The 25,971-nt window shown below is 43.4% G+C and overlaps 1 protein-coding gene across 1 annotated transcript; it reads left to right on the top strand.

Moving 5' to 3' along the window:
• Positions 1 to 2,123: 2,123 nt before the first annotated feature.
• TNFSF13B (TNF superfamily member 13b) lies at positions 2,124 to 24,741 on the top strand. Its single transcript, XM_075590721.1, has 6 exons — positions 2,124 to 2,702; positions 3,103 to 3,208; positions 6,835 to 6,891; positions 10,347 to 10,459; positions 13,232 to 13,382; positions 24,203 to 24,741. Exons 1-6 carry the CDS (start codon positions 2,406 to 2,408, stop codon positions 24,313 to 24,315), a joined length of 837 nt encoding a protein of 278 aa, XP_075446836.1. The 5' UTR covers positions 2,124 to 2,405; the 3' UTR covers positions 24,316 to 24,741.
• The last annotated feature ends 1,230 nt before the right edge of the window (positions 24,742 to 25,971 follow it).

Below are 25,971 nucleotides of genomic sequence, written 5' to 3'. Positions count from 1 at the left end.
ACACTCAACCAGTGTTATTGTATTGTGTGTGTGTGTTATACTGTGTAGTACAGGTTGCTGTATCCTTTGTGTAGTAAACCATTTGATATATACCCCATGTGTGTTTTTACTATTGCTATTGGTTCCTGTGAGGGGTGTATCCCGCTACGCTGGGATCACACATTTTTTATGTGCCTATATTCTTAGGACACTGTGTAAGTGTTCATTTTTTATTCTTGTCCATAAAGTATATTATTTATCTCAGATCACACTATGGTTGTCCGTTTCTCTTCACCCCAACATCGTGATCAAATTGACGACATCATCTAGAGTGCCCATATTCTACATCAGATCGCACACAGTGTGAGTTCTCATCTTTCCAGACAGAATCAAGCAAATTCTGTGCATGCAATGTCTTGCATATAATGTAAACCCTGTTCATTTATGTAACTGTATTTGTAACCATGTATTATTTGTCTTAACTCTGTGCCCAGGACATACTTGAAAATGAGAGGTAACTCTCAATGTATTACTTCCTGGTAAAATATTTTATAAATAAATAAAATAAATAAATTAGCCACTGATTTCTGAAAATGCCATCTTTACATTGAGACCATGTGAGTTTCCATCTGAAATATTATCCCTCCATACATCTCTCAAATTTAAAAACTTTATTTGCACTATGTTGTGTTTTTATTTGTTTTTTTTATGAAACATTGATTCTTGTGCTCCCCTACCTCCTGGAAAAACATATCTACTGAAGTGGAGTCTGCAGACCGTCCACTAAAAAGGTTTTTAGAGCAGCAATTATTTTACACGAGTATTTCACTTTTATAATTATATAATCACTATTATTCACTCTATAATCACTTAATAATATTGTTTATTGTTATATAATCTTTATATTGCACATATTGCACTTATTCACGTCACTATTTGCGCCCACTCATAATTTTTGTTTTCACTTCTGTTAGCCAAGCAGGTAATGGCAGCACCGGTAGTTCCTTTAGTGATGGGAAAAATGGGATACATGTGTAAATGTCACATTGGCTGTCATATCGAAGCGGTCCAACAAATATATTTTACATTTGTATTTCTTTAGTAATTATCAAATATTAAGCATTTGACACCAAAAGTTCAAAAGTATGTGTGCTACACTACATACAGTAATATAATCATGCACAGAACACAGTTTTCTGGAGTTTGAGGTTAAATAGGCTAGAGCAAGGGAGGCCAACTTTTTTTTCAGGCGAGCCAATAAACAGGCACATATTTTTGGGTGAGACACTGTCCCACTGCCCCTTTACATCCAGTTTCTGCCCCCCCCCCTACTCTCTCCCCCAATCCCCCTCCTCTCTTACTCAATCCCATTAATCCTCTCTCACTTAATTCACCCTTCCTCACACTTATTACCCCTCCTCCCACTCCTCTCTCACTCAATTCTCCCTCTCCCTCACTCAGTTCCCCTCTCTCTCACTGAATCCGTCTTTCTCACTTAATTCCCCCCTTAATTCCCCCCTTAATTCCCCCCTTCTCCTTTCTCACTCAATTCTCGCTCTCACTCAATTCTCCCCCTCTATCACTCAATTCCCCCTCCTCTTTCACTCAATTCCCCCTCCTCTCTCACTCAATTTCCCCTCCTCTCTCACTCAATTCCCCCTCTCACTCAATTCCCCCTCTCTCTCACTCAATTCCCCCTCTCTCTCACTCAATTCCCCCTCTCTCACTCAATCCCCCTCCCCTGATAATTTTATCTTGGAGAGGTGGGGGAGGCCTCTGTTCCCACAGCAGACAGTGCCAAATATCCATGTGTCACAGCGGAGGGAGGGAGGGATGGGGTGTAATTGAGCCATTCCAAATGCTGGCTGACTGGTGGGCCATGGGTTGGCCACCCCTGGGCTAGAGCATTTTACAACTAATACTGAGTTAGTAATATACGGGCTGTTTATGTAAGGCAGCAATGTAACCAAGACACAAGTGAACAATATAAAAACAGTAGGTGGCATGCATGTTCTTTCACTGGTTTCAAATGTTACTTCCGTTTTAAAAAGAAGAAGTACTGTAACTAAAGGCTAGTAGTTGGCTTGTACCCGCACAAAATATACAATGACACAATTATGCAGTATTAAAGGAAGCTGTTTAAAAAAAAAAAAAAAAAGAAGAAGAAGGCTGAATACGGGAAATAATTTGACATAACCCAAATAAAAGACAAGACAGACGGACTTGAGGAACTGTACAACGAACATGGGTTAAATCATCCGGACTAACTCCACAAAAGGAGGAAACAGGCTACATATTTCTGTAACCTTTTTGGAAGCATTCTATTCTTTCTAGAGATTTCAGTCACTAATATGGATGACCAACGACACAGAAAAGCAGCGAAACATCTTGTTTCACTTTAAGCACAGTAGCCAATTGGTTCAGAGATGAAAACCAGAAACTATTTTCCACCCATCATTCAAGAGAAAAGAATATATCATTCTTACCAAAAGGGAATTCTCTCTGCGGTATTTCTTCCTTTTACTACACTTCTGTTCTCTTGCCTAACAGCAGCATCAATTTACAATATAATTGTTTTGAAAGCAGAACTTGCAAGCCTACGAACTGAGCTGAGGTCCTACAGAAGCTTTGTGGCAAGTCCGCATCCCCTCTCTCTAGTGATGTATAATGACAGCAGTGGAGCAAACCGTGGCAAATATACCCCCTTGAAGGAGACCCAGCAGGTTAGTTTGCTGCCAGATCCTGGCAGAGGTGGGGAAGTCGTGTATCATATTCTTTGTCTACTGTTTTCCACTGTAGTAGCAACCAATAGAGTGCAGTGAGTTTGACGTCTCCAAAATCTATAGACTTTAGGCTATTTAAAAGTCGGAGTGCATTTCCAATGCTAATCAGCTCTAAGCTACAGACTGGATCAAGTTTATACTGCTGTCACGAATATTTCATATTACTGTGCATTTTGGTCCATTTTTTTCAGCCATGAATTCATAGCCCTTCATTCTTTAATTTAGCCCTTCTGTTCTTCTCCCACAACCAAATTATACAGTAGCATTTGCCCTTTAGTCTCATCCAATATATTTAAATTTGTGATTGCACTTTTATATTAAGTCAGTTTGCCATTTACAGAGAGACACGCCGTCAACGGGCCATCAGGAAGGAAAAAAAGAAGTGGACAATTTATTATTAAAGAAAACCAGATCACGAAGGTTCGTCCCTGGAGATGATGGACAAGGTAGGTTAATATCACCTTGCTTGGATTGTAATGCGTTTGTCAAAGTTTGAATGCTTTCCTTTAGTTGTTGTCTATAGTGAAAACTAAAACAGGCAGTCCTCGTTTTACAACGCTTCGTTTTACAACGAATGGCTTATCCAACGCTATGCAATGCATACCTATATTCATTTTTACAACGCCAAAACGGCTTATCCAACGCTCTTACGACGCTTTGCAATGTTTTTTGTGTATGTGTGTATATATATACACACATACACATAAACAACGTAGCAAAGCGTCGTAAGAGCATATATATAATATTATATTATACTATATAATATATTATTTATTATGTTATATTATATATATAATACAGTATATACACTATATCATTTATATGTGTGCTGCATATCTTATTGCCTACGTAAAATATTTGGTGTATTTTAGTGTTAAAAATGCCTTTAGGAACGGAACCTTTCATTTAAACAGTGTTCCTATGGGAAAACGTGTTTCGCTTTACAACGTTTCGCTATCCAACGCCATTTTGAGTAACGCATTGGGTCGGATAACCGAGGACTGCCTGTAATGTAATTATTTCATAGGGGGGTTCCCAGTTTACTTCCACAAACTTACAAGTGTTGGCAGAATTTAGCATGAATAAAAGTGGCTTTGTTATGGATTCAAAACACATTATGGCATTGGTCCCTCAATAGCAATACTTAACAAATGTACCACCTACACCTAAAATAGTAATAACCTTAACTCCAATTCTAGCCAGGTTATAAGTAAATGTGTGACCTCAATTTTTTTTTATTATAAAGTTTGAGAAATATTTCCCTTTTAAAATCCTAATTATACTGACCTTCTCTCCCTGTTTATGAGGGATATTCCCTGAAAAATTGCTTTAATGTCAATAGAAGATTGTAGCCATGCCTGGTTTGGCTACCAGTCTGCCCTCTGTCATGTAAAACCTGGTAACAGTGCAGGAAGTGACAGGACCAATCCTGGGGTTTCCACGCAGAAGCAGCTCCCTTGAGTGACAGGGGAGGAGTGGGACTAGGCCTGTGTTCTTCCCAATCCTGGGTTCAGACCTGGTACCTTCTTCCCTTGTACTTAAGGGGCTGCACCACTACATTTAATCAGTGCCTCTCCCCGCTTGAGAGAGGCTGGTAACACACAGAGGTGTCTGGCATCTTCTGTTCCTCTTCCCCTTGGGGGAGAGTGAGTGATACCATTCCCCTGGTCTTGCAAGAGGGCTAGGGAAGAGTAACGACTGCTTCAGGGGCCATTGACCTAGAGTGTAGGTCCATGGACCAGCCAGAGGTTGAAGACCTGTGCGTGAGCTGTATTGGGCATAAGCTTGTTTTATACTGTGCTGAAGCAGTGGAATAAAGAAGTTCCGGTTTAATATACTCCAGCCTAGTGTGCAATCTTTCTGGAGTGAGTGGAGTAGTTCTTCTGCAGCAGATTGCCTTCATATATCTGGAGCCTGCAGCAGATGGAGGCGCTGTACTGTCAGAGATAGAGACCAGTGATGTACCCCAGAAGACTGTCCTGTTTTCCCTAACAACATTGGCGGAGACTCATATCTACTGTGAGCGTGCAGGTATGCACCACCACACACCGTGTAATGGCAGAATCTCCCAGAGGGTGGGGGAAACACCGTTACAAGATGAAGATATCCTGCATTTTCCTACCAACAGTTTTCATGTTGTTGGCCAGTGGTGTGATCATGTGCATTTTCTTAATGGTTCATTCACCATTCTGTACAGTAGGGTTTATTTGAATTAATTTTAAATTGTGTTTTTTTTTATTTCTGAAAAAAGCACCACAAGTTATCATAACTGATAACTACTTTTACAAAGGTGCGATACGGGTTATTGATCCCACATTAACAACCATTGATTTGGATGCAAAGAAAAAGAACAAAAAACAATGTTATATATCTATACTTTTAAATTTCCCATGTGAGAAGTGGGGCTTAAACTGTCTGGTGGGTATTGTCTAAAACCTACCTATTAAATGTGTACATGAAGAGGGAGACCCAGTGGCATGTAATGATATTTGGGGGTTTATAAAGCAGTAACTAATTTGAAGGAGTGAGACAAACCTTTATAATAACCAGCAACAGCCATCTTGTGGAGCACAGCTAGTACTAGTTACATCACATATCAACTCCCCTTGCCTCATTGCTAGAGTTCCTCTCTGAATCCCCTTATTACTGACACTGTTCAGTATAAGGGACCCATTAATAAATGATATAATGTACATGTACATATCTCCACATATCCCTACCAAGAAGACAACAAACCCAAGACAAATTCTATGCATATACAAAATCTAAGTATGCTGTTGTACAACACATATACAGTACAACTGTATTTGACTCTGAAGTCTTGACAGCTGTTTCTTCTTTTATCTTTAAGATGCCTTGTTATGTTAACAATTTTCAATGAGTCTATTAGGGCTCATCTGATGTCCCTTGCTAATCTTTCCATATTACATAATACTGTATAATGGTTCGACCTGCACAATACTGGGTCTTCCTTAGTAATAAAGAATAATTTTTCCTATGCGGTAGAGGTGTGTGATTCGGGAAGATAAACTCATTGATTTTTCAATTGGTGTGCTGATGCTTATATTTTTCCGTCTGCATTGACGTGGATATCAGTTATAACCCATATCACATCTTGGTGAATGTCTTGTAAATTACTTACTGGACTTCAGGGATCATGATCTAAGAGGCTATGGATAAAACATACCAAACTGCTGTGTGCTGCTTGCTGGAATCGGGTACAGTAGGGCTGCACCTTCAAATTAAATTATTTTGCTAGCATCAAGAGTACTTGGCACATTTTAAGATATAATCACTGATGAGCACCAACATTAGCCTAATTCCAGTTCATCAAAAATGTATTTGCACATCTCTTGTCTTGAAAGATTTCTTTTTAGTATATCAATGCATAAATCTTTTCATTTTTCTTTGAAATAAAGCTGCTATCATCTAAAAACAATTCACTTTTCTTGTCCAAACGGAAAATAAATTGAGCAAAAACTCTAATTATTTACATACTAATAATCCATACCATTTTATGGTGTTTCTGGAGAAGTAAAAAAAGACTGTTGAGGTGTTAGATACTTTAAATGCACCCCAATCAGAGTGATGCCACATGCTAACTGCATGTTTCGTGAGTCTACAGTATATCCCCTCTTATTTCTGGGGTGTAATACCAGTCTTTAAAGTTGGTTTATGTGAAGAATTCTGTTAAACATAGTATGATTGCAATCCAGGAAAATGTACATTTTTTTGTCACATTCTGTGTACATGTGAATGGCAGACAGTTTTTGAAGTACAGTAATAAACATGTTTTCTTTTAGTATCTGAACTTTTAAACTAGCCAATGTTGGTTGTTATTTTCTATTGTATATGTATTTTTTATATGCTATTGTTTCCATTTATGCTCTACTGGGTCAGCATTTCATTTGGGATAATATAACATGTTTAAGATCAACATTTTGATAGATAGTGACGTCATTTTAAACCGATACGGAGTTACTAATGTTGTATATTAAACTGCTTTCTCCCAAGACCAAATTGTTATTGAATGCCATTGCTCCTTTTAACAATTAATATTTTTGATTTTCAGTGCTGCATTCCTGTTTGCAGCTGATTGCTGACAGTGCAAGAAAAGTTCAAGACAAAGGTAACACTAAATCAATTATTTGCTTGCAAGCAGTTTTCTTCCTTAAGATTACATGATTGAAGGAGTGGCTCAAAGAGTAAAGGCATTGACTTGTGACCATGGGCAAGTCATTTTATCTCATTGCCTCAGGCACCAAATCTTTTAGATTGTAAACTGTACCAGGCAGGGACTGGTTGTGCCAGCAAAATTCTTTACAAAATAGGACCTAAATCCTGAGAGGGTGTTCCTAAATTTCCATTATATAATACCCAGTCAAGGGGTTAATAGACAGAACAGACCATATATAATAAACAAGCTGTACAAGTCCTGGACATAGCCCAATGTTGTGTGGCGTATATGAGGTAACTCTGTCACTTGATACCTTGATGAAGCTCTCCGGTGTAGCGGGGGGTGGGGGTGGAGGGTTAAGTTTAAAATCCTCAGCCGATACACAGCATCTCACTGCATTATATAACCACGGTTTCTTCTTCCAACATTCCTCCGTATCGTACCCCCATTCCATCAGATTTGATTAGACCACCGCAACACCACACTGACTGTGATATCCAAATAGAGCTCTCCGATGTAGCGGGAGGTGGGGATTGAGGATTAGATAAACAATTCTCAGTGGATACACAGTGTTTCACTGCATTGCATGTTCACGGTATCCTCTTGCCAAACTCCGCCGTCTCGTAACACCGTTCCGTATGATGTAATCCCACCACTGCAACACCACACTGGCTTGTAATATAAAAGACAGCTGAAGGTAAGTGGAGTATACTCAAAACCATATGTCTATCTGTTCTGACAGCGTGCATCCGTCCCAATAGATCGAAGTAATGGACAAGAGCAAGGTAGGGTAGGAGCACTGCAGTGCTATGCAAGAAAGAAAAAAAATGATTACTACATTATTTTAGTGTATTCTGATTCACTGTCAAATAAATGGACTTTTTGGACAGATGCAGTATTGTTTACATTTGTTTTGGGCACAAGGAAACAGCAGCTTAACTGAGCCTGACCAGTGCCCAATCGCAGCTTCTCCACACCCAAAACCCAGTACACTGGTTGCCCTGAGGGAATTAACACAGCACGGGTCCCTGCTTCTGAATTGGACTCTGCTTTAGTCTTACCGGGCCGTCACCAGCCTGGAAGAGCTGTGTAGTGAGAGCAGAGACATGCGGTCCCTCTCTCTGGGTCTCCTCACACATCAATTACAGCCGATCTCGCTATTTTTATGATTTTATAATTATGGTAGCAGCCTGGTAGGATTAATGCAGCGGGAGTCTCATTCCGAAGCAGGGACTGTGACGGGCTCTCAAATAAAGGTTAAGCCCGTTTTGGTTACTCCTGATCTGAGTATAAGGGTCCAAGAGAGTTAGCTCTTGGTCCCAGTAACATTGTACCATTCCAATGTGTTATATGTAATACAAGTATTTTTGGTGTTTTTTCCTTTCCGGTCATGCCAGCAAGCAGGGATTGCTAGGGTGTGAGTTTCAAGGGGCGGTTTGCGGAGGAACCATTGACATAATGTGTCTTGGAGGTTGGGGTCTGGAGTTGTCGGTTCCCCAACCGTATATAAGGTTGAGTGGGGACTCTGAGAGTCCAGACTGAGTCCAAAAGATGGTGTGTGAGGAATAAGGCAGATAGAAATAAGACTCCAACATATTTCCCTGTCTGTCCCCTGTTCCCCAACACTCAGACGTATAGTGAAATATACTTTATTAAATGTAAGGTGTTCTTTACATTCGGAACCAATGTCCAAACAGGCTGCCCAACCTAACCCATGGTTAAGGGTGAGTCTGCTTGACATCGGAGTTCAAAGCAGGCAGAGGATGCCAGAGGTGAGAATAGCATTTAGTTAGTGGGGAAAGGCGGAGTACCAGGTCCGGAGATCAATGGCAGTCGTCTGGGCTGCCACTTGCTCTGCCAGACCTGGTGGTGCCTGTCCCAGCAGGTGGCATTGAGATAGCCAGGGAGAGAGGTGGCAGGCTTGCGCATGTCCCTTGGCTATTTCAGATTTCCCGCTGACCCGGCTTTTCTAGCCGGCTTGGCTCTGATTGGTTGCTTGGGAATTTTCCCACGCGTTGATTGGCTGTTGAGTTTTGTGAATGAAACTCAGAATACTATATGAATCTGTGAGCCAATCAGATTGTAATTCTTCGGTAGTAAAAGCGCGGGCTCAAAGTTGCTTCTGCGAGAATAGTAGAGCAACCGGCTTCGATTTCAAGCCTGAAAAGCCTGTCTACCAGAGTCTAAGTCCCGACTTTTGCGCCCAAGTTCTCAGAAACGATCATAGCGGATGCGGCTGTGATTTTATGTCGATTTGAGTTCCAGAGGATCTGTAGTAACTCGTGGTCAGGAGGGACCAAGTTCTCAGAAGAGAATGTACCGGTGGCGTGTGGAATTTCATGCCGATTCGAGTTCCAGGAGATTTTGGGCTTAGTCCCGGTCAGGGTAAAACTTGCCCAAAGAGTTCCCTGCACCTATGAAAGTCTACTTTTCAACCCCAGTCCCAAAGTAAGTGTTTCTTTTTGTCTGTATTTTGTGTATCGTGTGTAAGTGAATTTATGCGAATAAACTACAATTTATGTCATAACCTTGTTTTGCTCAATGTATGATCCCGGCAAAATGGTGTAAATAACCTGGTCTCCCGTGACAGGAACAGGGAAATTATTTTCCCCTGGATTTGCATTATCAGACCCATGTATTTTGCATGTTACATATTTTGGGTCCCTACATTTTTATTGTGTATTCTTTGGTTCAGCAGTGTTCATTTAGTATGTGTTTAGGTATATTTTAATATTATTTTTGTGTTTTGTATTGCTAATAAAATCCATTTTGTACTTTCACATATTTTTCGTCTGCTTTCAACAAATCCTCTTTTTTTCTTTTTGTGTTTATATATATATATGCACACAAAACTCAAGCAAAAAACAGATGCTTATCCCATACAAATAATGTAGAGATAATAATTAGCAGAAGGATGTCCGATAATAGGAGACAGCACACTGAGGGTTAAATCCAAAACAAAGCCTTTATTGTAGACAAGAGAAACCAATGTTTCGGTCACCGTAACGGGACCTTCTGACCCTGAGGAAGGTCTCGTTACGGTGACTGAAATGTTGGTTGCAATGCCTCTCTTGTCTACAATACAGACTTTTTTTGCATTTAACCCTCAGTGTGCTGTCTCTTATTATCGGACATCCTTCTGGTAATTATTATTATCTCTCTCTCTCTCTCTCTCTCTCTCTCTCTCTCTCTCTCTCTATATAATTTTATATATATACATACATACACACACACACACACACACACACACACACACACACACGGTACTGCGTGTGTGTGTGTGGGTCTTTTTTTTTCATTTGAATATATTTTTTAGAATCTATCCCATATTTTAGAAACGGTATAGGTCATATTCACTTGTGTAAGCATTGCTCATAATATGACCAGACATATTTCCTCTATTCCAGATGACTCAAGTATTATACCATGGCTGCTTAGTTTTAAACGAGGAACTGCTTTGGAAGAAGAAGGAAATAAAATATTAATCAAAGAAACTGGTTACTTTTTCATATATGGCCAGGTAAGAATATTATGCAATACAGCTTTAATAGGGCTAGTGATGGTCTACAGTTCTGCAGTGGGTTCCACACTTTTGACAATAATGGAATGAATCAAAGTGATTCTTATTTCAGTAATACCACAACTAACAAAGGCTAATCATTGTATTTGCTCAATACTGTAATGTGCAGTCACTATGATAAATATTTTAATGAACTCATATATAACAAAGTATTCTCAGTAAACTTCAGGCACTATAAGTCCTCAACTTTTATTTTAGTTTGGTAACGATAACACCAAGGAGACAAAGGGCCATGTTTATTAAGCAGTGCTATGCCACAGGACACCGTTCAGCGAAGGAAGACACTTTAAGGCTCATTCATTAGTATGTGTCATAAAGTGCCTTTGGTGCAGGAAGGTGTCTTATGTAATAGCACTGCTTAGGCAATATGGGTCAAGATCATACTGTATGTCAGTGGCTGCAATTCATGTCAGCGCTTGAGCAGAAAGTGTTTTATTTCAGGTGCTGCTGCCTTAGAACCAGATTGTTGGTTGTTCTTTTTATTGTCCAGTTATCCTAAACATGTCTTTGTGCAGTAATGCTACTGTAGCCTATCTTTTTGACTCATTGGTCTAGATTCACTGAACTGTGATACATCAGTGGTAATATTGATAAGTATTGCAAAGTATGTAACACCAATATTAGTTACCGCTGTATTCACTAATGTAATTGAATCTCATGATATGCAACTTACTGCATTATATGGATGTGAAACAAATCGGGATAACATGACAATGACAATCTCAATCAATACAGTTTCATGTCAGGAGATACACATAAAGAAACATGGTTGTTGCTAGTAGGAATAGCAATTAATTGTAAGAGACTAAAAGGAAGCTGTTACCATAAAAATGCAGAAACAATACTGTAGATATATTAAACCATTTGGTAGCCAAAGCGGCCAGCAAAGACTGCAGTGTAAACCATGTATGTTACAAACACTGCAGGGAAGGGTCACTGTGGATTGAGGCAGTCAAGATTTCTTCGGAGTGGACTTTTACAGTCCTGAAGGACGTGAGTATTTAGGATTAGTTTTGAGGGGCAAAAGACATAGAATATTAAATTGTGTAGTACTGAAGGAGTAATTTGGTGGTATGAAGATTGCCTTTGAAGCACCTTCACCTTCAGTTTCACTGTCAACTGTCTGAGGTAATTAAAATCGCTTTATTTCCCTGTGCCAGATGCCCCAAAAATGTACTGTAAGCATTTTGGTGCCTGCAAAAAATATGTACTATATGTAAATTGATTATAATTATTACCCAATGACACTCAAAGGGATAGAGAAAGCTGTTATCTTTAGTATTTGTTTTCATGTTTGTTACCTGCAGTAGATGCCTTCTATTCTGCTTGAATGTTTATAATAATAATTTTATACAACGCTTTTCTCCCAATAGGACACAAAGGGCTTCACAATTACAGTATAGTGCGCAATAAGCAAGCCCATCCCTAGGTGGTAAGCAAGTAAGGCACCGCCCAGGGGCAGCGGCGGGAGTAGATGACCACGGGAGCAGAGCTGTCAAGCGGGGCGGTGGTGGGAGAAGAGGATGGAGGACCGTCAGAGTGGCAGATGAGTTGGATGTCATGGCAGGAGAGAAGCAGGGCAGCAGAGGAGGAGCACATCCCAACAGTCTGACCCAGAAGTCTGCACTGACTTTCGGTGTCTGCCTCTGCTACAGCGCCCTGCTCCCCAGCCATCCTCCTCGCTCTGATTGCTGCCCTGCTTCTCTCCCGCCATCCAACTTCTCTGCCTCCCTGCATCCTTTATCCTTTCTCCCGCCGCCCTCCTCTACTCCCGGCCGTGGTCCTCCTCCACTGAAGCCCGCAGCCACATTAAGGGGGTGACAAGAGCAGGAGGGGAAGCTGAGAAAATGTTATCAAATAATATATTGTATGTTTAAATGGGCCAATAGGAAGCTGTATTTGCAGTCAAAACGTTGGGTTTTTCTGCTGTATTAAACTACTTATTTTGAAGACCGAGTGCCTGGACTTTTGCCTTCTACATATGAATCCTTGGGGACATTGCAGGACTGCCTCCTTTTGTCCATGGGCACCAGCAGGTGATATCTTTCTATACAGTATTTTTGTGTGCCAGACTAACTCCTACCAATAGGAAGCTGTGACATCATGCGTTATGACTTCCTATTGGCACGCATGACTGGTACCTGAGCATGACATACATACTTTCATAGGGGGTGCATGTATCTCAGGAATCAGGGGGTCCACAGAGATTAACTTAAAGCGGTCCAGCTCCAGATTTATGCCCTACTTCCTACCTGGGGGAAGGAAAACTTTTGTGGGGTTATTTTTTCTTTTTTTAGAGGGGGGGGGGGGGGGCAGGTTTAATTGTGCACATACCCTAGGGACGGGCCTGCCATTAAACAGCATTGTACATAGGTATTTTACAGACACAGTCCCTGCCCAGATAAGCTTACAATTTATGTTTTTGGTTTCTGAGGTACTAGGATTTGAACCAGGTTCCCTTGCTTCAAACTCGCTTCAGCCGATGATGATCATTGTATACTGTACATTGCCTCATGAACCTTGTATATTTAGTATTTTTACTTGTGACTCCTTTATTGGTGGCAGTCAAACTCTAGTGAAAATGACAGACCTAATTTTGTGGAAACTATTAATTTCCATGTAAATGTAGATATCCATTAAAATATTTGCATACAAAAGAGTGAAATAGACTGGTGAAAAGAGTGAACAACTACTATGCTTTGTGTCTTGCAGGTTTGGTATACAGATGAATTATTTGCAATGGGCCATTTAATACAGAGAATAAAGGCCCACAAAGTGGGGAATGATCCCAGTTTGGTTACATTGTTCAGATGTATCCAGAACATGCCACAGACTCATCCAAACAATTCATGTTACACGGCTGGTAGGTATCTAAATAAACAGAGCTACAAAATAATAACTGTTTTAATATATGGCAAACAAAGGATAGGAGGGGGAGGGGGCAGGGGGGTAGGGAATGTGACCCTCGTTACTGCTCAGTACCAAACTTGGTATATGGTGCTACAATCTGGAGTGACCATGAATGTGACCAAGGAGAAAAAGAACCTCTCAACGAGAGCACTCAGTACAATAAATGTTAATGACTAGAGGGCCCATAGGCTCTGGGTGAATACCTCAGACATAGTATGATTGGTGTGTAGTTATTGTATAAAAATATAAACTTTATTCAGAGCTATACTCCAATCTAAATAAAATAAAGGTTTAATGAGGAAACAAACAGATTGTCCTCTCTATGTGAAGACACAAACTTTGACGACTTAAGCGAATTAACACAATATTTTTATATATATATATATATATATATATATATATATATATATATATATATATATATATATATATATATATATATACAGCTAAACCCCGTTATAACGCGCCTCGTTATACCGCGATTCGGTTATAACGCGGTTTTCCCGTGGCTCCCGTTTAAAAAAAAAAAAAAAAAATTTAAAAAAAAAAATTTTTTTTTACATTTTTTTTTTTTGCACACTGCACACACTGCACACACACTGCTCATTTCTCACACTGCCACACTGCACACACACTGCACATTGCTCACACTGCCCACACTGACACACACTGCACACTGCACACTGCACACACACTGCTCATTGCTCACACTGCCCACACTGACACACACTGCACACTGCACACACACTGCTCATTGCTCACACTGCACACACTGACACACTGCACACACACTGCACACACACTGCTCATTGCTCACACTGCACACACTGACACACTGCACACACACTGCTCATTGCTCACACTGCACACACCGACACACTGCACACACACTGCACACACACTGCTCATTGCTCACACTGCACACACACTGCTCATTGCTCACACTGCACACACTGACACTGCACACACACTGCTCATTGCTCACACTGCACACACACTGTACACTGCACACACACTCCTCATTGCTCACACTGCACACACTGACACACTGCTCATTGCTCACACTGACACACACTGCACACACTGACACACACTGCACAGACACTGCACACACTGATACACTGCTCATTGCTCACACTGACACACACTGCACACTGCTCACACTGACACACACTGCTCACACTGACACACACTGCACAGACACTGCACACACTGATACACTGCTCATTGCTCACACTGACACACACTGCACACTGCTCACACTGACACACACTGCACACACACTGCTCACACTGACACACACTGCACAGACACTGCTCATTGCTCACACTGCACACACTGACACACACTGCACAGACACTGCTCATTGCTCACACTGCACACACTGACACACTGCTCATTGCTCACACTGACACACACTGCACACTGCTCACACTGACACACACTGCACACTGCACACACACTGCACACTGCACACACACTGCTCAGACTGACACACACTGACACACACTGCACAGACACTGCTCATTGCTCACACTTACTGCACACAGCTCTCACAATACACTCACATGTCAGCAGCCCACCCCCCCCTCACATGTCAGCAGCCCACCCCCCCCCTCTCACATGTCAGCAGCCCACCCCCCCCTCTCACATGTCAGCAGCCCACCCCCCCCTCACATGTCAGCAGCCCACCCACCCCCCCTCTCACATGTCAGCAGCCCACCCCACCCCCCTCTCACATGTCAGCAGCCCACCCCACCCCCCCTCTCACATGTCAGCAGCCCACCCCACCCCCCCTCTCACATGTCAGCAGCCCACCCCACCCCCCCTCTCACATGTCAGCAGCCCACCCCACCCCCCCTCTCACATGTCAGCAGCCCACCCCACCCCCCCTCTCACATGTCAGCAGCCCACCCCCCTCTCACATGTCAGCAGCCCACCCCACCCCCCCTCTCACATGTCAGCAGCCCACCCCACCCCCCCTCTCACATGTCAGCAGCCCACCAGCCCGTTTTTCACATGTCAGCAGCCCACCAGCCCGTTTTTCACATGTCAGCAGCCCACCAGCCCGGTGGAGGTTGGAATAATGACATCACCCGCAGGGGGCGGAGAGCGGACGGCTTGATTGACAAGAAGAGGGCTGTGGGCGGGGCGACTGAATGAGGCCAGGCAGTAAGAGTGCCCGGATGTGGGATGCTTGTTCTGCAGTCATTGGTGCCATATAGGAGGAGGTAAGTGGGCGTGGCTTGCATCCTTTACCCCCCTTTGTCTCTATGGCAACTCCTCCTGCCCGGGTGATTTGCAGTGCAGGGTGGGCGGAGGTGAGTCAGAGCCGGGCGTGGTGGACCCGGCCGGGGAGGGGGAGCCTCACGCTCCGGGACCCTCTCCCAGCCTCTCCTCCCCACCCCTCTCCCTCCTTCCCGCCGCTCACCAGGACTCAGTGACCGGAGCTGCAGCTAACCCAAGTCCCGCAGGCTGTGCGAGGTGCTGGTATCTGTCACACCCTCCCTGACCCCGCACAGCGGCTCTGATGCTGGGCGTAGCGGTGATGACGAACAGGTAGGGGACCCTGCATTAAAGCCTGAGAGAGATTAGTGTCTCCTCACCCTGCCCACCCCTTCTCACCATCACACACACACACACACACACACACACTCACACTCACACACTCTGTCTCTCTCTCTCTCTCACACACGCACGCACACACACACTCTGTCTCTCTCTCTCTCACACACACACGCACGCACACACACACACGCTGGGAGGACACAGACACGTGCAAAACCAGGGGGCTGAGAGGGAGGACGGATGAATCGCCGCCATTTTTTAATTTTTTTTTATTTATTTAACTTCCTTCCCTCCTCACACCCGATCAGGAGCGCGGCGGCCATTTTTTTTTTAAATTAGCGCGACCCCGTTACTAACGCGGTGGACTCGGGGTGGACCCCGAGCACCGCGTTATAACGGGGTTTAGCTGTATATATATATATATATATATATATATACAGTGCTTGACAAATTACTCAAAAATCTACTCGCCAAACCAAAAAATCTACTCGCCACCTAGCCCCGCCCCCAGCACCTCCCCTAGCTCCACCCCCTCCCCTAGCTCCGCCCCCATACCCGGTTAAATTTTTTTAAAGTAAATTCCTAGTAAAACATTCTTTTTTGACATAAGTTTATTTATTGTATTACATTTATACTTTACTACAATTAGTCCTTGTTACGTGTGTGTGTGTGTGTGTGTGTGTATGTGTGTGACTATTTTCCTGCACCCATTAACCAGTGGCTGGACGCCCCCTCTTCACAATATCTAAAGCAGCAACCCCCCTGGGATCTTACCTGATCCGCAGTCCCTCAATGTCCAGGTACCTCATTCCCGCAATGTTATATGTTGGAGGGAAGGTGTTCCCTACCTGTCTTCTGGGTTAGGGGGGGGTTCCGATGTCTCCCGTGTGAAGCTCCAGAGTCAGATCTGGAAGAAAGCAGTATCGGTTATTTCGGTGTAGTATAGGGCTGTTAAGATATATATAGCGTAAATAAGATATCCAGATCCAGAGTGTGGGAAAGAGCGAGACAGAGAGAGAGAGAGCGAGACAGAGAAAGAGAGAGAGAGCGAGACAGAGAGAGAGCGAGACAGAGAGAGAGCGAGACAGAGAGAGAGCGAGACAGAGAGAGAGCGAGACAGAGAGAGAGCGAGACAGAGAGAGAGCGAGACAGAGAGAGAGCGAGACAGAGAGAGAGCGAGACAGAGAGAGAGCGAGACAGAGAGAGACCCAGAGACCTAGAGAGGGGGGGAGGGGGGGGGTGACTGGCTGGAAGACTGGGTGGAATTACTGACTGGGTAACTGGGTGGAATTACTGACTGGGTGACTGGGTGGGATTACTGACTGGGTGACTGGGTGACTGGGTGACTGTGTGGGGGTGGAATTACTGACTGGGTGACTGGGTGGAATTACTGACTGGGTGACTGGGTGGGATTACTGACTGGGTGACTGGGTGGGATTACTGACTGGGTGACTGGGTGACTGTGTGGGGGTGGAATTACTGACTGGGTGACTGGGTGGAATTACTGACTGGGTGACTGGGTGGAATTACTGACTGGGTGACTGGGTGGAATTACTGACTGGGTGACTGGGTGACTGTGTGGGGGTGGAATTACTGACTGGGTGACTGGGTGGGATTACTGACTGGGTGACTGGGTGACTGTGTGGGGGTGGAATTACTGACTGGGTGACTGGGTGGAATTACTGACTGGGTGACTGGGTGGAATTACTGACTGGGTGACTGGGTGGGATTACTGACTGGGTGACTGGGTGGAATTACTGACTGGGTGACTGGGTGGAATTACTGACTGGGTGACTGGGTGGAATTACTGACTGGGTGACTGGGTGGGGGTGGAATTACTGACTGGGTGACTGGGTGGGGGTGGAATTACTGACTGGATGACTGGGTGAGATTACTGACTGGGTGACTGGGTGGGATTACTGACTGGGTGAGATTACTGACTGGGTTACTGGGTGGGATTACTGACTGGGTGAGATTACTGACTGGGTGAGATTACTGACTGGGTGAGATTACTGACTGGGTGACTGGGTGGGATTACTGACTGGGTGAGATTACTGACTGGGTGACTGGGTGACTGGGTGGGGGGTGGGATGACTGGGTGGGGGGTGGGATGACTGACTGTGTGATTGGTGGGGGGTGGGATTACTGACTGTGTGACTGGTGGGGGGTGGGATTACTGACTGGGTGACTGTGTGGGGGTGGGATTACTGACTGGGTGACTGGGTGGGATTACTGACTGGGTGACTGGGTGACTGTGTGGGGGTGGGATTACTGACTGGGTGACTGGGTGGGATTACTGACTGGGTGAATGGGTGGGATTACTGACTGGGTGACTGGGTGGGATTACTGACTGGGTGACTGGGTGGGGTGACAGGGTGGGGGGTGGGGTGACTGGGTGGGGTGACAAGGTGGGGGGTGGGGTGACAGGGTGTGGGGTGACAGGGTGTGGGGTGGGGTGACTGACTGGGGGGTTACCTCTGGTGTCCTGCACACACATGTTCTCTCTCCCCCATATACACACACACACACACACACACACACACACACACACACACACACACACACACACACACACACACACACACTCTCAGTCTCTTTCCCCCATACACATACACACACACTCTCTCTCAATCTCTCTCTCACATACACATACACACACACACACAGACACTCTCAATCTCTCTCTCACATACACACACACACACACACACACACACACACACACACACACACACACACACACACACACACACACACACACACACACACACACACACACACACACACACACACACACACACACACTCTCTCTCAATCTCTCTCTCACATACACACACTCTTTCTCAGTACCTCACAGTATCTCAGGAGCGCTGGAGGGGAGAGAGGGGGAGAGAAACACCCGGCTACTATCTCCCGCCCCGCGCGCACAGCGGGAGAGCACCGGAGGGGGGGGCGATATCTCCAGACCCGCGCGGACAGCGGGAGAGCACCAGAGGGGGAGGCGGTATCTCCAGACCCGCGCGGACAGCGGGAGAGCGCCGGAGGGGGGGGGCGGTATCTCCAGACCCGCGCGGACAGCGGGAGAGCGCCGGAGGGGGGGGGGGTATCTCCAGACCCGCGCGGACAGCGGGAGAGCGCCGGAGGGGGGGGGGGGGAGCGGGAGAGCGCCGGAGGGGGGGGGGGGAGCGGGAGAGCGCCGGAGGGGGGGGCGGTATCTCCAGACCCGCGCGCACAGCGGGAGAGCGCCGGAGGGGAGGGGGGGGTTGTATCTCCCGACCCGCCCGCACAGCGGGAGAGTGCCGGGGGGGGGGGGGGTGTATCTCCTGACCCGCCCGCACAGCGGGAGAGTGCCGGGGGGGGGGGGGTGTATCTCCTGACCCGCCCGCACAGCGGGAGAGCGCCGGAGGGGGGGTGTATCTCCCGACCCGAGCGCACAGAGGGAGAGCGCCGGAGGGGGGGGTGTATCTCCCGACCCGAGCGCACAGCGGGAGAGCGCCGGAGGGGGGGGGTGTATCTCCCGACCCGAGCGCACAGCGGGAGAGCGCCGGAGGGGGGGTGTATTTCTCGACCCGAGCGCACAGCGGGAGAGCGCCGGAGGGGGGGGGCGGTATCTCCCGACCCGCGCAGACAGCGAGAGCACCAGGGACCGGGGGCAGGATGTATCAGTGTATATATAAATATTTTAAAGTGCATTAAATTCCCCCCACCTCAAGCATCTGTTCAAAATCCTCCATGACCGGATTAGTGCAGGTCTTGTAAATTACAGGAGCTGGCACAATTATACAGAAGGATATATAGAGGAGGAGGCGCAGCAGCAGACACGCGGGCCCCCCCCCCCCCCCCCCCCCCCCCATATATCATTACTTACCCGTGAAGAGAAGGAAGGGCGGTTTGAAGTCCTGGCAACTCCATCCCGCTCACAGCCAATCAGCTAAAGAGATTTTTTTTTTTTTCGAGCAGGGGATTTTTTTTAATTTTTGAGCAGGGGAAAAGTTACTGGCCACGAGCCAATATCCGATCGCAGCTGGCGAGTTGGCGACCGGATTTGTCGAGCACTGTATATATATATATATATATATATATATATATATATATATATATATATATATATATATATATATATATATATATATATATACATGTAGAGGTATCAGTACCGTGTTAGCCGAGCTTCAATAATCAAAAAATAAATAGATGATACCATTCTGTGGCTAACGAAATGCTTTTATTTGTGCGAGCTTTCGAGATACACTGATCTCTTCTTCCGGCGATGTTACAATGAATGAAGCAAAAGGTACAGTATACTTAAAAACAGTGTCTCTTGGAATGTTATCTGTGCTGTTCCTTCCCCCGGTGTGGATGTGTTTTATGGCTAGAGGTGTCAAAAGGTTAATTGAAAGCAAGTAAAGAAAGAGTGTGTATGTGTATCAGTGTGAATAAAAATGAATGGAGAGCCATATATATATATATTTAACACACATTCCCAGATAGCTCAAACTCCCACATCCACCACATCATGAATATATATTTATGCCAAAATGAGTGCTACTGAGCGTGGCAAATGTATACGTACAACAGAAGACACGGGTGCCCAATGCTACATCAGATTGACAAAACATATATGGTAATGAGTATAAAGTTTAAATACTTGAATAATAATAATAGTAATTACTTGTTTTTTTAGTTAAACCCTTTGGCCAAAGCGTCGTAAGCCTGCATACCAACGTCAAGGTAAACCAAAAATGCAGATCCTACACTACACTGTGAACCCTTCCTGTTACCTCTGTATGAGGGGAAGGATCTGCAGTGAGTCCTGTCCATTTCAGCCAGTTGCCAGAACCTCCCAAGTTAAAAAGGTGGGGAGGGGCGAGCTCTGGGGGGAGGTGCCACCTAACCTCCATAGACTGTTACCAGTCAGAAATTGATTAACACACATTCCCAGATAGCTCAAACTCCCAATCCACCACATCATGAATATATATTTATGCCAAAATCCACCACATCATGAATATATATTTATGCCAATATATATTTATGCTCTACTGAGCGTGGCAAATGTATACATACAACAGAAGACACGGGTGCCCAATGCTACATCAGATTGACAAAACATATATGGTAATGAGTATAAAGTTTAAATACTTGAATAATAATAATAGTAATTACTTGTTTTTTTAGTTAAACCCTTTGGCCAAAGCGTCGTAAGCCTGCATACCAACGTCAAGGTAAACCAAAAATGCAGATCCTACACTACACTGTGAACCCTTCCTGTTACCTCTGTATGAGGGGAAGGATCTGCAGTGAGTCCTGTCCATTTCAGCCAGTTGCCAGAACCTCCCAAGTTAAAAAGGTGGGGAGGGGCGAGCTCTGGGGGGAGGTGCCACCTAACCTCCATAGACTGTTACCAGTCAGAAATTGATTAACACACATTCCCAGATAGCTCAAACTCCCAATCCACCACATCATGAATATATATTTATGCCAAAATCCACCACATCATGAATATATATTTATGCCAATATATATTTATGCTCTACTGAGCGTGGCAAATGTATACATACAACAGAAGACACGGGTGCCCAATGCTACATCAAATTGACAAAACATATATGGTAGATAGGGCCATTTAATACAGAGAATAAAGGCCCACAACGTGGGGAATGATCCCAGTTTGGTTACATTGTTCAGATGTATCCAGAACATGCCACAGACTCATCCAAACAATTCATGTTACACACGGCTGGTAGGTATCTAAATAAACAGAGCTACAAAATAATAACTGTTTTAATATATGGCAAACAAAGGATAGGAGGGGGAGGGGGCAGGGGGGTAGGGAATGTGACCCTCGCTACTGCTCAGTACCAAACTTGGTATATGGTGCTACAATCTGGGGTGACCATGAATGCGACCAAGGAGAAAAAGAACCTCTCAACGAGAGCACTCAGTACAATAAATGTTGATGACTAGAGGGCCCATAGGCTCTGGGTGAATACCTCAGACATAGTATGATTGGTGTGTAGTTATTGTATAAAAATATAAACTTTATTCAGAGCTATACTCCAATCTAAATAAAATAAAGGTTTAACGAGGAAACAAACAGATTGTCCTCTCTATGTGAGGACACAAACTTTGATGACTTAAGCGAATTAACACAATTCTGATTGTTGATATCTATAGGACATGCACCGCACTATTTTATTGTATTTGGAGTGCCAGCTGCCTCTCTTTTATATATATATATATATATATATATATATATATATATATATATATATATATGTGTGTGTATATATATGTCTGTGAGTATATATATGTGTGTGTGTGTGTGTGTGTGTATATATATATATATGTATATATATTTAGATTCATACATATACATACACACATAAATGTATATACACATACATTTATATATACACATACATGTGTATATATATATATATATATATATATATATATATATATATATATATATATATATATATATATATATATGTACACACACACACACATATATATATATATATATATATATATATATATATATATATATATACTTGAATAAAGGACAAAACATAGAACACAGATAGAGCCCAGTGCTACATCCAATGACACAAATACACAGTAAAGTACCTTAATATATATATATACAGCTCAACCCCGTTACAACGCGATCCGTTACAACGCGATCCGTTACAACGCGAATCGCTTATAACGCGATCCAAGCGTAATTTTCGTAATTATGAATACTTTACAACACGATTATTGGTGTCTTAAATACTTTTTTGTACAATGCATACAATGGTACATTATTTCTAACGCAATCTGCTTATAACGCAATGTGATTCTTTGGACCCCAAGCACAGCGTTATAAGGGGGCTGAGCTGTATATCTAAAATAAAAACATTTGAACATTTTGTTTTATTCTTTAGCCAATATATATATATATATATATATATATAGTTGTGGTTACTTTGGGGGTTTTATAGGAGCTTACTGGGTATCTCTGTTCTGGTGTGTGTGTGTGTGTGTGTGTGTGTGTGTGTGTGTGTGTGTGTGTGTGTGTGTGTGTGTGTGTGTGTGTGTGTGTGTGTATCCTACAGCCTTGAAAATTGCATAGCCAGTACAACCAACCTCGCACTGATGAGACCCATTAAGGTTGAACATGTCTGTGAGTGGTTTCTCTGGCTTTGCATCTGATTCCCATGCTGTGCTTAAACGCTGTGTTAACAGTGAGCATTAGCTTATAAGGGTTCCATGTAAAAATGGATTTCAGGCAAAAGTGACATGGTGTGCTCATTTGCATGTCATTTCCCAGAATCCCTTGCAGTGGAAGCACTGTATGCTAGGTGATAATGGTGAAAGGCAGGGTTGCAGACCTGTCAAAGACATGTGAATGTGCTCACAAGTGATATATATATTTGTGAGGGTCCAGGAGGGCCGAGGGGTCCGCGATGGTGTGGGGAACAGGACAGACTTTTCGTGAATTCTACTTGCTTCTCAGGGTGTCCTTCTCCGGTGGGCTCCAGGGTTTCCAGAGACAGAACAGACTTCTTTCACATCCCTGCCTAATAGACTGTAGACTCAGGCAGGGGTATACAAAAAGTGATGCTTTATTGAGACATCCACTGTGGATGATGCGTGGCTCTCTGATAGCATTGAGGCCTATGATCTCTCAGTCAGTCCATGAGGGACTGCCTGGCATGTTTCACTCCCAGCCGGGAGGAGCAGCACACACCTCATCTCCCTAGGAGGGGTGGAAGAGAACACTCTATAATTTAGTACTTCCTTTCTCAGACACCAGAAGGGGAGGGCACAAGGTCTGCACCACTATTGGCTATACACAGACCCTGTCACCACCACTTCTGCCACTCAGTCAGCCTGAGGGGGGGGGGGTCAATGCCCCTAGGATAGCCTGCCACAGTCTGTAGCTACTAAGGACTTACATGACAGGAGGCAGAGAGGCAGTCTCTGAGGGAATATCGGTTGCAGAAAATTGTAGTTTTTAAAACTCCCTAAAACCAAAAAAATCCACATTTTGTTTCCAATGGAATTTATTTGATAAATGTTGCTTATTTTGTTATTTTGCTCTGTTGTGAAATAACACCCTAAGTATAATGTATGTATTTATTTTTGCTGTTAAATCAATAACAACACAGTACAGTATCTGACAATTCACTTTTGATTTTGTTTTTCTTTAATCAGGAATTGCAAAATTGGAAGAAGGGGATGAGCTTCAGCTTACAATACCACGGAACAAAGCAAATATTTCTCTGAAAGGAGATGGCACCTTTTTTGGTGCAATCAGACTTTTGTGACCTGAAACAAGAGTGCATAATACTAAATATCAGTCTACTTCTTTGTTCTGCCTATTTCAGTACAGCTGACACTTGTTTTTACTTTTTAACCAACTTTTTTTATCCGGTCCAAGGAGTTGCAATCAAAACAGGAAATCTCATAGCATGTGAAAGTAATGTCGTCTCATTTACCAGAACAACTTGTTATTTTAAGCAATCCAGTAACGATATTTTTAGTAATTGCATGCATTATTGAGACAATGTTACATTTTGTGTGGTTGCCATGCATTGATAATCAAATAACCATAAGGAATGCAAGCATATCATTGAAAGTCTACTTAAACACTTAGGAAACTATATTGGAATAATTAGTAGTAATTTAATATGTTTTAACGTGAAATCTTATATGGGTTTTCTTTTTAAATAAATCACGTCTGTAGTATTAGATACTTGCATTTTTTAAATTATTATTCAACTCTTAATTACATTTTTAATAAGTTTTAACGCATTCTTTGATGTCTATAGCAGATTTTAGCCCATCTGTCAAGCAGTACAAGATCTCTGTAACACTTTACTGTTTGGGATAATTTCTTGACAATATTCCCAGCCGTTCGCGCTGTAAACTGTAATAATAGATTCTGTTACCTTAGTAATATAAGAATACATTGTAGCTGCTGAGTTACACTGATTGAATCAGTCACTAATGATGTTAGTAATACCATAAGGATTTTTTTACAGATTTATAACGGGAGCACAAAATGATTGTCAGTTTAGGTAAGAATGTAGACTTATACATTGCCACAAGCTTTACATATACACATGAGAATAAAAGGGAATGTAGTATTTCTGCATTAAAAATGAATGTGCAGGACGTCGGAGCGAATGGGAGTGTTTTAAAACAACTCAGTGGACTCCGCTACATAAGACTTCACTTCTAACCCTCCAAAACTAAGAATTGGATCTTTAAGAGTACCTCAACCAACATGGGAACCAACAGAGATGCTGTCTACGAAGGAGAAGAAACTTCAGCCTCTGGAATTGACCTGCTTCTTCCTCAAGAGCAGCCAGCCAGTAGCAGATACCAACAATGGCGGCAGAACGTGGGTGCGCATGCACGTGCATGAGCAAGTGAGGGATTCACCTGTGTCAGACCTGGAGAAGCAGAGAGTGGAAAACACTCAAATCACCCCAAGAGCTCTGACTATTCAAAGAGATGCAGAGAGTCTTTCAAACAGCACGGGACAAGGTTTTGGCTGAATTTAAGTCAGATCTGACTGTAAAGACAACTTAGCTTGAAAATAAGATGGAGGAATCCCTGCAGAGCCAGGGCTCAACAGAAGATGAGGTTTTCAGACTCAACTATGATATGAGAAACTTGAAAGACAACATTGACGATTTGGAAAATCGTGAAAGAAGGAAGAATTTCAGGGTAAGAAACATCCCCAAAGCAATCGATTTTAAAAGAATTGCAACAGTACAAGACTATTTACTCAAATAGACCCCTCCTTACAAACAAACGTCCTACACATGGACAAAGCACATTTATAAACCCTCAAAAAAGCAGAGTGGTAATTTTGCAATTTCACTATTATACTAATAGGAGAAAATACTAAAGGGATGCAGGAACCAAGAATATTTAGGCTTAGAATCCTCAAAGTTACAGATATTCCAAGACTT

This window comes from Ascaphus truei, chromosome 3 (genome assembly GCF_040206685.1).
Source record: "Ascaphus truei isolate aAscTru1 chromosome 3, aAscTru1.hap1, whole genome shotgun sequence".
Classification (NCBI taxonomy): Eukaryota; Metazoa; Chordata; class Amphibia; order Anura; family Ascaphidae; genus Ascaphus; species Ascaphus truei.
Note: the sequence above shows the minus strand (reverse complement) of the source record. Positions and strands in the feature narration are given on the sequence as shown.